The 14,632-nt window shown below is 34.4% G+C and overlaps 1 protein-coding gene across 1 annotated transcript in view; it reads right to left on the bottom strand.

Moving 5' to 3' along the window:
• The window catches only part of kcnq1.2 (potassium voltage-gated channel, KQT-like subfamily, member 1.2), a 149,458-nt gene that overhangs the window by 40,048 nt on the left and 94,778 nt on the right, over positions 1-14,632 (bottom strand). Inside the window, exons 13-16 of the mRNA XM_016230727.1 lie at positions 12,691-12,766; positions 10,589-10,683; positions 10,422-10,462; positions 8,352-8,413 (exon numbers count right to left, since the gene is read on the bottom strand). Of these exons, the coding sequence (XP_016086213.1) occupies positions 8,352-8,413; positions 10,422-10,462; positions 10,589-10,683; positions 12,691-12,766 (274 nt within the window). The remainder of the gene's footprint in view (positions 1-8,351; positions 8,414-10,421; positions 10,463-10,588; positions 10,684-12,690; positions 12,767-14,632) is intronic.

Below are 14,632 nucleotides of genomic sequence, written 5' to 3'. Positions count from 1 at the left end.
TGTCTGTCTCTGTCTGCCTGTCTGTCTCTCTGTCTGTCTGTCTCTCTCTCTGTCTGTCTCTGTCTGTTTGTCTCTGTCTGTTTGTCTCTGTCTGCCTGTCTGTCTGTCTGTCTCTGTCTGCCTGTCTGTCTGTCTGTCTGTCTCTGTCTGCCTGTCTGTCTGTCTCTCTGTCTGTCTGTCTGTCTCTGTCTGTCTCTCTGTCTGTCTGTCTGTCTGTCTCTGTCTGCCTGTCTGTCTGTCTCTCTGTCTGTCTGTCTGTCTCTGTCTGTCTCTCTGTCTGTCTGTCTGTCAGTCTCTGTCTGCCTGTCTGTCTCTCTGTCTGTCTGTCTGTCTCTCTCTCTGTCTGTCTCTGTCTGTCTGTCTCTGTCTCTCTGTCTGTCTGTCTCTGCCTGTCTCTGTCTGTCTCTCTGTCTCTCTCTCTGTCTCTGTCTGTCAGTCAAAATAATTAACTAAATAACTATCTATTGAAATAGATAGAAATAAATACATACAAATCTATTGTTTCTTCTTGGTCTGTTTAAAACTTTTTTCAAAACCTTCAATCGCCAAAAACTCTTTGTCATTTCAACGTGTAAAGACTGTCTTGCAAACTTTGCTTCTCTGACTTCCTTTAAATTCCAGTTAATTTAAATTCTAATTGTTTATATTAAAATTTTCTGTTTGCTGCCTCAGTACAAATTCAGAGCTCAGGTCATTGGTTAAGTCATTCTTCACTGGTAATATACAAGTGTGAAAGATACTAAAATAGAAAATTAAAGAATTTAAATTTTTAGTCTTCCTTCAACCTAAATAACCACCGATTCCTCTTTTGTGAAGGACGCCAAGTAAACAGTCCAGTCATGTGACTCGAACACACTAAAACCGCCCCCGCTCATATGTGGCGGCTGCAGGTCTGACGTGCAGATCTTGTTAAAGACAGAAAAACACACTGGCTGTTATTGTTGTCGTGGCTGGTAGACTATAATTTCGAGGGTGGAGTCGGGATCGAGTTTCCCTGCGACTCGCTCAGTGTTTTGTGATGAGTCTATAGAGAGAAAGGAGGCCTGGCCTTGAACGTATTGTTGAAGCAAAGTAATGCAGTGTAACACAAGGAGTGGTAAACCACAGCAAGCCAACACACACACACACACACACAAACCCAGAGAGACGGCAGCGTGCGAGACACTTTCATGTAATAATAATAATAATAATAATAATAATAATAGTAATAATAATAGAAGACTGTAATATATTTCTGTCACAATTTCTTCAAGTTAAACCAAACTTTTATTTTAACGGGTTGCCATGAAGACCTTTACGTTTCTGTGTTAGGATGATAGTTTTTCTCAAATTAAATGTTAAAATAGAAGAAAAAAAAAGTGAGATGACAGACGCTGAAAACACAGTGAGTGTCACATGTGCTTCAGTTCAACGGAACCGCATGTCTGCGCCATTCATTCACACAGTGACATGCAGAACATGCAGGATTCATATTTTAACAGTGCTTTTGTGGTTATATATTCACAGACACTAGTCCATATTGTCATTTGATTTAAGTGTACAGACCTACTTTTAGATTTATTCTGTGACATTCCACGTGATAAAGTAAATTCCATTTTTATGACTGGATTCCATGATTCTGACTGTGCTTTCCATCCCTACCCATCAGGATATTAGATCCAAACAAAGCTAAATCATGCACTGGAGATCCTTCACTACACTCAAATCTAGGAGTTTTTGTGAACGTTGACATTTACATGCTCCATCTAGTTGCAGTGATAGAGTGGTTTTGCTTTTGTCAGGTTTATGTTTCTGCGCTGTACAGCAGACACACTTAATGGACCCGCGGCTGCTTACAGCTCCACATACAGCCAGAGAAATATACTGGGACTAATAAACTCAGCTACTTATTTCATTTCAAACGCATTGACCCATTAGTAACCCTTAAAAATATGTTCCCCTCACCTCAATGGGACAATGAACAGAGGAGCCAGAGAAAGCCACGTGTTAATATGAACATATTGACTGCCAAAAATGGAGAATTAGAAGCATTACAATGCTGAAAGACTGGATTAAACCAACCTACCAACAAGGTTTGGCTACCTGGTTTCCCAATAAGTAAAGCTTCATTTCTATAGCACTTTTTAAAAGTGGGTTCGAAAAGTGCTGTCATACAACATTATGAAGAAGAAAACAAAACAGCAGTAAAAGAATGAGAATATAAAATGTAATAAAAGAATAAAATATAACAAAAAAATAAGAATATAAAATGCATTACAAAAAAATTATTGAAGAAATAAGAAAATAAATAAGCAAAAATTGAAAATAAAATAACAATATTACTAAAAAAATACTAAAAATATTAAATAAATAAAATATATTAAAAAAATATCTATACCTTAAATATAAGACAATTAAATGTAAGAAAATAATCAAATATAGCAGAATAAGAATAAAAATAAGAAAATAAAATGCAATAAGAGAATAAAATATCTAAAAAACAAGAGAATAAAATATAAAAAAAATAAGAAAATAAAATGCAGTGATAGTAAAATATCTTAAAAATGAGAATAATTTTTTTTTAAATAATTTAAAAATCTGAAAATAAAATACAATATGAAAAAAAAAATAACTTAAAAAACAAGATAATAAAATGTCATAACATAATAAAACAACAAAGAATAAGCAAATAAAATGCATGAAGAGAATAAAATATAACTTAATAATAAGACAATAAAATGTAACAGACAAAAAGTCAATAAAATACAACAAAGAATAAGAAAAATAAAATGCAATGAGAGATCAGCCTGTGTGGCCTAACCTAGGCAGCTAAGACCAATAAACCAAACTGGGCATTTTTTTGGGGCGGCACACAACCCAGCTTTGCACAAGCTAAACTTTGACACCAAACAGAACCAAAAGCTCTGTGTGAAATTGTCCTTCAAATACTTTGTTTTAAATCTAAGACTGTTGTGCTTTAGCTGACCTCTCAAAGCTGTCAGAAAGAGACTGCAAAACAATGAAAGGCAAGAAACATATAGAGAAAGGTAAGAGCGATATGATGGCATTGTCTCAGTACTGAAACAGCTCTCACATACATTGTGGTAGACTCCTGCCGAGGTATTTACCGGAATAGAAAGGCACAGGCGTTTACTGTACTCTGCCAGGCTGATAACCTTTGATTCAGATTTAAAGACCCACAGTCTGGGCAAGGCAAGACATGCTAGAGTCCCAAAAGCCTCAGAAGGATGTGTAGCGGACAGACAGACAGACAGATAGACAGACAGACAGATAGATAGATAGATAGATAGATAGATAGATAGATAGATAGATAGATAGATAGATAGATAGATATTGAAATGTTGGAAACAGACAATATTTAAAATGTTGAAAATTATGTAAAAAGTCATGAAAATGTACTTGGTAAACATTTTTTTCTGCTCATATCTAGTATATAGAGACTTTTGGAGTGTAATATTTATGAAATTATTTTAAAAATCCTTATACAGAATGACTAGAAAAGTCAGGAAACACAAAGGTCAAAAGGTGAAATCCAGACTACAGTACAATGCAGTGCCACGTATGAAGAAACAGAGCATGACTCAAATGATCCCAGAAATGCATCCTTCAGGTTATACAGGAACAATAAACCAAAAAATACTGAGTCCGTCAACTTAAGTGCCACAGAAAGGAATTCCATAAATTCATTAAACCTAAACATTTAACCCCATGTTCTCGCATCGTTTCTTTAACAATCATTCTCTCACAGGGAATTCTTTACAGCTGAGGAGGGAACATGCGGGAAAACCTGGAAAACTCAAGATATTTGTTTTAGTTTAGAGCGGTGCATCCACTCTGACACGGAGCCGACGAGTCAGTTCCCGTCGGACGGCGAGACTCGCCCTGTAATAAACGTGTCGCAGAACGCTGTGTTTGAGTTTGTTTACGTGTGTGAGAGCCATCAAATGTATACATGCCAGTGTATGTAAACATGCGAGGACATGTGTGAACGTACACGCGTGTTTAGGCCGTCTGGGTTGATCGCACTCTGACTGTAGTCTAAACACAGCTCTGTGCTCCTGTCGTTTACATCAGCAATTGTGATGCACTCGCTAATGCCTTTCAGATGAAGTTTTCACAAACAACATTATGAAAAGTCACAGCAAACACAATCAGGCTGATTTTCCAGACTTTGCAAGTTCTCGACTGGTTTCAGTGGTCGCTTCCGCTTTACGGGAAATCAAACGGCTGGTTTGACACGTCTTGATTTACCAGAAAAACCACGCAAACCGCCGAAACGTGGAGGTCATCAGTTTTAATGAATGAGATCGCTCAAATGTCTACGTTACACCTGCTTTTGCTGAATCTCCTGCTTCTCAGATGTTTCTCCTGAGAAAAACACCTCTGTGATCTCACATGAGTTTCCTCTGGAGTTCCAGATCTCAGCAATATCGCAAACTGTGCTTGAATTTAACAAGATAATACACACACACACACACACACACACATACATATTTTGCCCCAGGATTCTTTGACGAATAGAAAGTTCAATTAAAAATGTCTTTATTTTCATCCTTGCTGAATAAAAGTATTAATTTCTTTAATAACTTTCAAAATAAATTTCTTCTAAATTACTTACCCCAAACTTTTGAACGGTAGTGTTTAATGTTACAAAAGCTTTCTATTTCAGCTAAATGCTGTTCTTTTGAACTTTCTATCCATCAAACAATCCTGAAAATGTTTTTACAACTTGTCTTATAATCTCTCAAAATATTTTATAAATAGTTTAAAATAATAAATATTTACAAAATGTATTATTATTATTATTATTAAATATAACTCTCCAAATATTGTATTTTATAATAAATATTTTATAAATAATTTATTATATTTTATTTGATAAATTATTCAGTACTACATTATTATTATTATTAATATTATTTGAATATATAAATATTTATAATTATATATTAATATATATGTAATATATCACCAGTCTGATCAAAAAAGTTTCTCTGATATATTACATTTTTAGAAAATAAATAATTGAAATAAATAAATATCCCAAAAATGATTTTTAATCTTGTTTTTTTTTCAGCAAATGAACTAATTTACTGGAATAATAACAAAATTAACTAACAGTAAATTAATTAATTTAACTTTCCAGTAAAATAACATACAACTTATATAAACATAAAACATCTATAGATATAGATATATACATATAATATAGCTTAAGTTTAGGATTTTTTTTGTTTTGTTCTATACATAAAATTTACAACATTTAAGTGAGATTAGTCTAAAACAATGACAACAAAAGACAAATAATCAATAGGAAAATAATAAAGACATTCTGTCTGAAAACGTGTCTTGATACCCTCGAGTAAAATTGATCATGTTTTAAGGATGTTCAGATATTTTATCCCTGAGGAACATTTCAAGTACTAAATTATTTATTACTTTATTTATTAGTAATATAATACAATATAATGAGTGCTGTCAAACGATTAATCGCATCCAAAATAAACATTTTTGTTTACATAATATATGTGTGTGTACTGTGTATATTTATTATGTATATATAAACACACTTGCAGTATATATTTTGAAAATATTTCCATGTCTATATTTATATTCATATAATATATAAATATATTTAATATATAAACAACATATTTGTCTGAAATATATACATGCATGTGTGTGTATTTATATATACATAATAAATATATACAGTTGGATGCGATTAATCGCGATTAATCGTTTGACAGCACAATATAATATAATATAATATAATATAATTCAGGTGTATTTAAGCATCAACTTCTCCTAAAATGTATGAGGAGAAATAAAAAACTGACACAAATGATTTAGTAGTTGCCATCTTGAGTGAACGTGACGTTAAACGAGTTCATATTGAGATTAAATGCAGTGTGAGACTGTGTTGAGATCCTACTGGAACTCTAGAGGAGCCTCATGTGAGACACTACGCTTGCTGCAGTATCTTGTGTTTATTGCTCCAGCGAGAGGCGCGTATGATCCAGATGTGTGCGGGAGCTCTCTTTCTCTCTGTCAGCGCACCTGAAGCTACTGAGCATTCTCAGCGTTTGCTGAACGCAGATGAGGAACCTCTTTGCTTCCTACATCCGAAAGCAGCCTTCAAGCAGCCTCCTTTTCCCAGAGATCAGTATGGGTCACCGTGCCACAGTAATATGGTCAGAGCGGACCATTGGCCCTTGGATAACTGCTCGAGTGCTCCAATGTCACCCTGCTTCTACACAGAGAGGGGACATCTGCTCGACAAGGTGAGAATAAAGAATATATGCAAATATGCTGATACTGTGCAAAAATACACTTTCTTTAACTGTCTGTCTGTGTTTCAGTCCGAGTTTCCATGTTCTGTGTGCTACTGTTCCAACTACCAGACAGCAGAACACATGACAATGTGCAAGGTAAGACAAATCTGTGACAATAAATTCATGTTATCAAAGTTTCAATGTGAATTTTCCATGCAATACAGCAAATACAAAATTCCTCATTTGTGATCGGACATCCTGTTTAATTTCTGCAAAATAGATCTTTTAAACAGTTTAAAAAAGACAATTTTGTAACACTATCACGTGGTCTCGTCATTTTAAACATTGCTCTAAAATGTTACAGTAAAGCCACATGTAGGCACATATTGCAGTTTATTAGATTTTTTTTCATGCCAGTTTTTTTCCAGCCATGATTCAGCACATAAATGTCATTTAGAACATACTGTAGAAGTCATTGAAATTGCATTTTCAAAACAAGATTACTGGAGTGTTTTACAAGAAAATTATATTTCACTTAACTTCAAAATTTCAAGTTTAATTCAAGGTGTTACAAGGTGTGAAAAGTGTTTCTAAACTATTTTTACACCATTATTTACTTCCTGTTGCTCCAGGCAGGTAAATCAGACATCCTCATGGAGAGAGAAATACAACCAATCAGAGATCTGGAAAACGATACAGATGTGAGTGCACTATAATGTGTATGTTTGTGAGAATTCATAATAAAGTTAAGAATATCTTGTATACCTTTGGGGCTTGAAATAGTCAAGTTGGAGGTTATAAGAGGCTGTATGTTCTTAAGAAAATTTTGTAAAAAATGCAGCTCTTTCTTAAGAACATTTCCATTAATCCAGCCTAGTGTTAGTTTAGTATCCTCAATATACTATTATAGTTTTTATAAATATTTTGAATTCATTCAGTTTTCACTTTAATTTTAAAGTTTTAGTAATTTTGTTGTGTGTTTTTGTCATTTTTTTGTTTAAAATTTAAATTTTTTTAAAATTCTAATTTAAAATGATTAACTTAATAAAATTTTTATTGCAGTTTTAGTTTTATTAATTTTAGTACTTCAACTTAAAACTTAACGAAAATGAGAAATACCAAAGCTACTAACAGAAATAAAATACATTTGTTTCTGTTTTTTCATTTTACTTCAATAATGTATTTTAATTAGTGATGTCAAATGATTAATCGCGATTAATCACATTCAAAATAAAAGTTTCTGTTTACATAATATATGAAGGTGTACTGTGTATATTTATTATGTATATATAAATACAAACACATAGAGTATATATATATGTAAAAATATTTACATGTATATACATTTATATTCTTATATTTTATATTATACATAAATATATTTAATATATAAACACAACATTTTTCTTAAATATATACATGCATGTGTTTGTATTTATATGTATATAATAAATATACACAGTATGCACACATATATTATGTAAACAAAAGGTTTATTTTGGATGAAAAATTTATCCAAAATATTAATTAATATTACGATTAATATTCTCATTTTGTCTCTCATAGTTGAGGTATACCTCTGATGAAAATTACAGGCCTCTCTCATCTTTTTAAGTGGGAGAACTTGCACAATTGGTGGCTGACTAAATACTTTTTTTCCCCACTGTATATATATATATATATATAAATATGAGGATGGAAAATAGATTGATCTGCTGTAACAGCACCAGTGAGACTCACATCAGATACGCATTCGCTGGAGAAGACACCCAAGCTCCAGAGCGTCTGCTGAGATTCATTTGACAGATTTGCGTCACATTATCTCTGAAAATCCTCAAATCTCAATCACAGTCTGGCTTCCTTTACAAACACAACAGACTGAAGGGAAGCATGCGTGTCCTCTGTCTGAGCAGGACGAGCAGATCGCAACTACATGATTACACTTTCAGCCAGAGGATTCAGATAGCATCCGTGAGCTAACTCAGGCTTATTGTTTATGAAATGTGAAATCTCAGCACTCTCTGAGATCGAGTGGACCTGAACTAATGGTTAGAGAATGTCACATATCTATTGTACCTTATCTTCCAGTCGGATGAGCCGGGCTCCCACTGTATAATGTTCCTTATCCACACCTTTCTCTGAAAACACAATAAAGAGAAATAATAAGACAGTCAGAAGTAATTCTTTTCTGTATGTAACAGCCAAAAGCTGATATTAATAGTGTCTTATTAAACTTCTTTAGTTTTCTTCACATGTTTCACTACCAAGTGGCTGAAAGCCAGAACAGTACACTTCTATAAATAACTCACATATCAATTTTTAAACGTTAGGTTTATACATTTTGCAGTCTTTTCCCATCACAATTGGCTTTTTCAATCTATTTTATATTTTATATATTTAAACAGGCAGTTCTTGCTAATGTAGCTAGCTTGTGCTTGGAAGGTCGTAAATTCATCAGGGGTGAAAAAAAGTGTTTTTTAAAACATGTAATAATGCTGACTTTTTAATTACGCAGTTTGGGAGGGATTTGTCATTTTTATTATTATTTATTTCGCTCACAATTATTCTTTTTGTGTCTATTTTATATAAAATGGGAACATTATCTGTATGTTAAATTCAAGATCTGCATTTTGTCATTCAATTATACAATTCATGGAAAATATGTTTAGGTGGGAGATTTCTGGCATCTGGTGGAAAACAAACACTTTTAAAACTAAAACAACATGATATTACCACTATAACCAGTAGATGGCCACAATGGATCACTCAATGGCTAATTTATATTTAGACATTATAAATTCACTATTGTAACATTTAAAAATCACTTTTTGTCAAAGAGCAGCACTGTTTTGTACTGAAGTATCAAAAACGCATTGGATCTACTGGAATCACACAAATGACCTACTCTGAGCTAAAAATGCGACATTTTCTGCGAAAGGTGACTAGTTTGCATTACATTTCCCTCCTTTATTCACTTTGGTCTATTCAAGTTGTAGTATGGGAGGCTGCACGTTAATGAGATGGATGTGATGTCTGTATTTGCAAGTATATGTTCTATTAGCCAATCAGAGGTCATTTAACTTGTTTAGAGTGGGTAAAGCTGCTGTATATTGAATTATTGTTGTTATATGTTAATGAGATGCATACGATGTTATAATCAAAATGGTTTCTGCACTTGCGTGTGTTTCCATGTTTAATTTCAATTAACAATCTGGGTTCATTGTTAGACAGTAGATTAAACTCTTTAATTAAAAAAGCAAGTATAATAGATCACAGAAGCATTACGATTAGTGGTCGACCGATATATCGGCCGATATTTGGCATTTTTCAAATATCGGCATCGATATGAAACAAATACAAATATAAACAAATGAATTAAAATGTATACAAAAAGTATTAAAACAATTGCTTTTATATTATTAGTAATAGAAAGGCAAACATTATAATACTTTCTTGTTTGCCATCAGCATTCAGCAAATACACATTTACATCATTTAAACAAATCTTTGAATGGCTAATGAAAATTTAATTTCACAAACCTTGCAAACTTAGTCGGATCCAGTTGTGAGATCTTGTGAAGTGTGCATGTGACCTGCATGATTGCGTGTTCTCTGCGTGACTTTCGGTCCGTGCAAATTGAATGCTTTAAACATTAAATTCGTGATTTCAAATTATGCTGCGCTTTATGCATTTTCCCACTGTCATATTCATGTCATTTTCACTGTGTGCTGTATGTAAAATGAGTGTTACCTTGGCTTTATTTGAAAAAATATGATTCCTAATGCACACAAACTTCCCAGAATACTGAGTGCTCTGTTGGTTACAGTTTACTTCCTTTTTAATTATATTTTTATTAAATATTTATTTATTTGTGGAAAATACTTTGTCATCTAAAGTATAAGTATGTTTATTTAACTAATTTAGTTTTTGATCCACTTTCAAATGATTTTAAATTTCTTAAATATTAATTAAAATAAATACATTTATATCGGCCACCCTGCTTCCCAAGATATCGGCATCGGCAGTCAAAAAACAAATATCGGTCGACCACTAATTACGATTTTGTGCTTATTTTTTTGTGCTTTTTTCATGCATATTGAATTTGTATTTGATGTGGGAACATTTAAAAACTCAGTTTTCCTGTACCTGGCAGGAACATTCCCGGTTTTCCCAACGTGTTATCCAACCTGCGAGAGGAAAAACAGCAGGAAACTGAGAAATACACAGTGATTGTTTGGAAATCCCGCCTACGCCACTAACTTTGTGGGAAGGAACGGGAATAAACACTGAGGTGACGTCACATGGGGTCTCACCTTCTCTGGAGCTCTTTGATGCGGACCATCATGTTCAGGTGGCCCTGCGAATACTGCTCGATCACGTCCCGCACGTCGTACGGTTTCCTCGCTTGCTACGGGACAGAGACGGCATCCATGAGAGCCATTGTCATCACAGCTCCCTCAGGCCTTGAACTTCCTCGCTTTGTTATTATAGCTCAATTTAACTCAATAACAACAATAGCAAAGGTATGCAACTTTTAAAAGCATATTTATTAATTTGGGTTTAGATCACTGTTTTTGAATTGCTTTGGTCTCTCTCTTTTGTAAGTCGCTTTGGATAAAAGCGTCTGCTAAACGCATATATGCTACTGTAATAATTGTTTTAGTAGCTTCTTGACTAATTGGGTTGTTTACAAGAACAAATTTTTGTGTACATTTTTCACAAAACTATTCAAAGTGATTATCTTGTTTTATGAACGTTCAAACAAATTCGATCTGCTCATGTTTCATGAATGAGGCTCATTGAAAGTATGAAAACTAAAGTAATTTTCTTTTTTATTGAATTTTTATAAATATGCACTAAAATATGAAGAGTTCAACAAAGGGTATATAACAAAGTATTGAGATGAAATTTTGTTATTGACCAAATACTTATTTTCCACCATAATTTGCAAATAAATTCTTTAAAAATCCTACAATGTGATTTTCTGGATTTTTTTTTCTCATTTTGTCTCTCATAGTTGAGGTATACCTCTGATGAAAATTACAGGCCTCTCTCATCTTTTTAAGTGGGAGAACTTGCACAATTGGTGGCTGACTAAATACTTTTTTTCCCCAATGTATGTGTGTGTGGTGTGGTAAAAATAATATAATAAGAAAATAGGGTAATAAGAATAGTAAATTTTTCTTATTATATATATATACAGTATACAGTATACACACACACATACACACATATACATATGAAGAGTTCATTTGCAAAAACCGATAAACTTTCCTCTTTCAAAATAAATAAGCTGATTGGCCTGCATTATTCTCCACATATAGCGCGATCTGAACCCTAAACACGTTTTTGTAAAAAAAAAAGCCGGTTTTGTCCACTTTCAAGGCATCGTGGGTTCACATTTTACTGCAGAAGCCGACAAGCGCCCTTGTTGTTTTTGAACAGAAGCCGATAAGTCCATTTTAGCGAATCAGCGCGCTGTATTCAGGTCAGGTGATAAGGCTACTTTCACTTTGAAAAGACTACTTTCACTTTGAAAAGACACTAAAGGCGTAGTTAGATGACGCCGTGACTGAGTGTGGAATCATGGGAGTTGCCGTGTTCATCCCCAAAGCCGACGCAATCTGATGGGACTCATGAAATCATGTTCATGGATGACCTAATGTATTAAAGATTTATTAACGTTGTAGTATGAAGCAGGGTGAGGCTGAAAGCCGTCGAAGCAAAACGAGGCCGCTGAACGAGCGCCACACACGGCTCGAAAGCAGCGGAGCTTTTATTTTGCCACAGTCGACCGCTTCCGCTCCTTCCGGTCATGCGTATGTGGGGTAAAGCAGCACTGTTTTATCATACTAGATACATTTGAACGTTCTGTTATAATGCTACTCTGAGCGGTCGTCACCGGTCTAATAAAATGCACAACATATTAAAGCATCTTTGGTGTTTCCATGTTTTCTACAAAACCGGAAATCGAGGGGTTATGACATCATTGGCAGGCGACACAATAGGACACGGTCCGTGTCACTAGTTAAAATTGCTTATTTCTCTGGATTTAAACATTCTTCGAAACATTTGGGATAATGTAATTACAAAAGTCGGCAAAATATATAAAGCTGTTCTAGTGGTTTTTGGATATTTTAATAAAAAAATCTTACATATTGTGCCTTTAAGTTAAAATTACTTAATCAAAACAACCCAACTGCAGTTTGATTGATATTACTTGGAATGCGCAATGAAACAAACGTGATTTCTGAAGAAAAAAAAATTTAGTTATCGGTATTTGCAAAGGAACTCTTCATATACGTATATACACTGAACAAAATTATGTATATATATATATACAGTATATATACGTATATATATACATATGAAACTGCACTTGATCTCTTGATTCTGACATAAAAAATAAAAGTACCTGAAATTTCCGTCGAGCCACAAAGTACTGCATCCTTCTGATGACCTTGATGGCAGATCTGTGTGCGTGGGAAAGTCTGCAGAGAACAAAATAAACAAACACACAGCGTCAGAAAACACAGCAGGCCTGCTGTCAATGTATGTGTGTGTGTTTGTGTGTACGTGGCAGTAAAACCTGGTGACAATAACAACAGACGCACAGCACAACACACACACACTCTCTCTCTCTCTCTAAGGGAGGGCACTTGTTTTTTTTTGGCTCAAACACCCTGTTATTTCCAGCGTTACGCTGCCTTGCCAAAGTTTCTACGCAGAAATCCATGCAGCAGCAGTCATGTCAGGCTGCGTTCACAGTAAACAGGCCCTAGTGGAAAAACAAAGCTCATTTCTGCCACTCAAGACTAGATAAAAACCTTGACCTTGTGCAGACAAGCATCTCAAAAACATGTCTGGAGTCGAATCAGCTCAGCTAAAGAACTCGTCTGGCCTGTTATCAGTGACCCCAGCGATGACCTTTGACATCAAAGTTCTAGTAAATCCACGACACAGTCTAACGAGAGCGTCTTAAAGGAACAGCTCATCCATAGTGAGAAATTCTGACATTATTCACTCACACATTTATGTCTTTGTTTTGTTTTCATCTTATAAACACCTATATTTGGGATTCACACATAGAAGAAAGTCATACGGGTTTGGGCTGAGGAAATGATGACAGCATTTATTTTGGGGTGTACTGTCTCTTTAAGGGTGCGTGTTAAGTGATTCTGAGTGTGGCGTGTGTGTGTGGGTCATGGTCGGTGTGTGTTAGTGGGATGATCAGTGCGCGTTGGTCACTTAAATTGCTTTACATTCCAGCACACATACTTTAGACAGAGAACTGACTACACTACAGGACAAACACACGGCGCTTGTGAGTGGAGGAAACGTTCAAAAGAGGGTGTCACTTCCTCCAGTTAACAACCAAACAAAGACATGCGTCATGTATGCAGTATATGTACACACACACACACACATATATATATATATATATAAAATATACATTACAAAAAGCTAAATATGTACATACATAAAATAAAGTGTCACTTCCTCCTGATAAATAAATGTATTAAATATAACAAATATTTAATAAATGTAACAAATTCTGTATATAATAGGAAAATAGTAATAGTAATATAAATAAGATATACATACATAAATAAACAATAATAATATTCATTACTATGTGTGTTTGTGTGTGTATGTGTGTGTATATATACAGGTGCATCTCAATAAATTAGAATGTCGTGGAAAAGTTCATTTATTTCAGTAATTCAACTCAAATTGTGAAACTCGTGTATTAAATAATTTCAATGCACACAGACTGAAGTAGTTTAAGTCTTTGGTTCTTTTAATTGGGATGATTTTGGCTCACATTTAACAAAAACCCACCAATTCACTATCTCAACAAATTGGAATACTTCATAAGACCAATAAAAAAAACATTTTTAGTGAATTGTTGGCCTTCTGGAAAGTATGTTCATTTACTGTACATGTACTCAATACTTAGTTGGGCCTCCTTTTACATGAAGTACTGCATCAATGCGGCGTGGCATGGAGGCAATCAGCCTGTGGCACTGCTCAGGTGTAATGGAAGCCCAGGTTGCTTTGATAGCGGCCTTCAGGTCATCTGCATTGTTGGGTCTGGTGTCTCTCATCTTCCTCTTGACAATACCCCATAGATTCTCTATTGGTTTTCAAAAAACACAATGGACCAACACCAGCAGATGACATTACACCCCAAATCATCACAGACTGTGGAAACTTAACACTGGACTTCAAGCAACTTGGGCTATGAGCTTCTCCACCCTTCCTCCTTGGTTTCCCTTGGTTTCCAAATGAAATACAAAACTTGCTCTCATCTGAAAAGAGGACTTTGGACCACTGGGCAACAGTCCAGTTCTTCT

This window comes from Sinocyclocheilus grahami, unplaced genomic scaffold (assembly GCF_001515645.1).
Source record: "Sinocyclocheilus grahami isolate Dianchi unplaced genomic scaffold, SAMN03320097.WGS_v1.1 scaffold376.1, whole genome shotgun sequence".
Lineage (NCBI taxonomy): Eukaryota > Metazoa > Chordata > Actinopteri > Cypriniformes > Cyprinidae > Sinocyclocheilus > Sinocyclocheilus grahami.
This window is presented reverse-complemented; position numbering and strand designations above follow the sequence as displayed.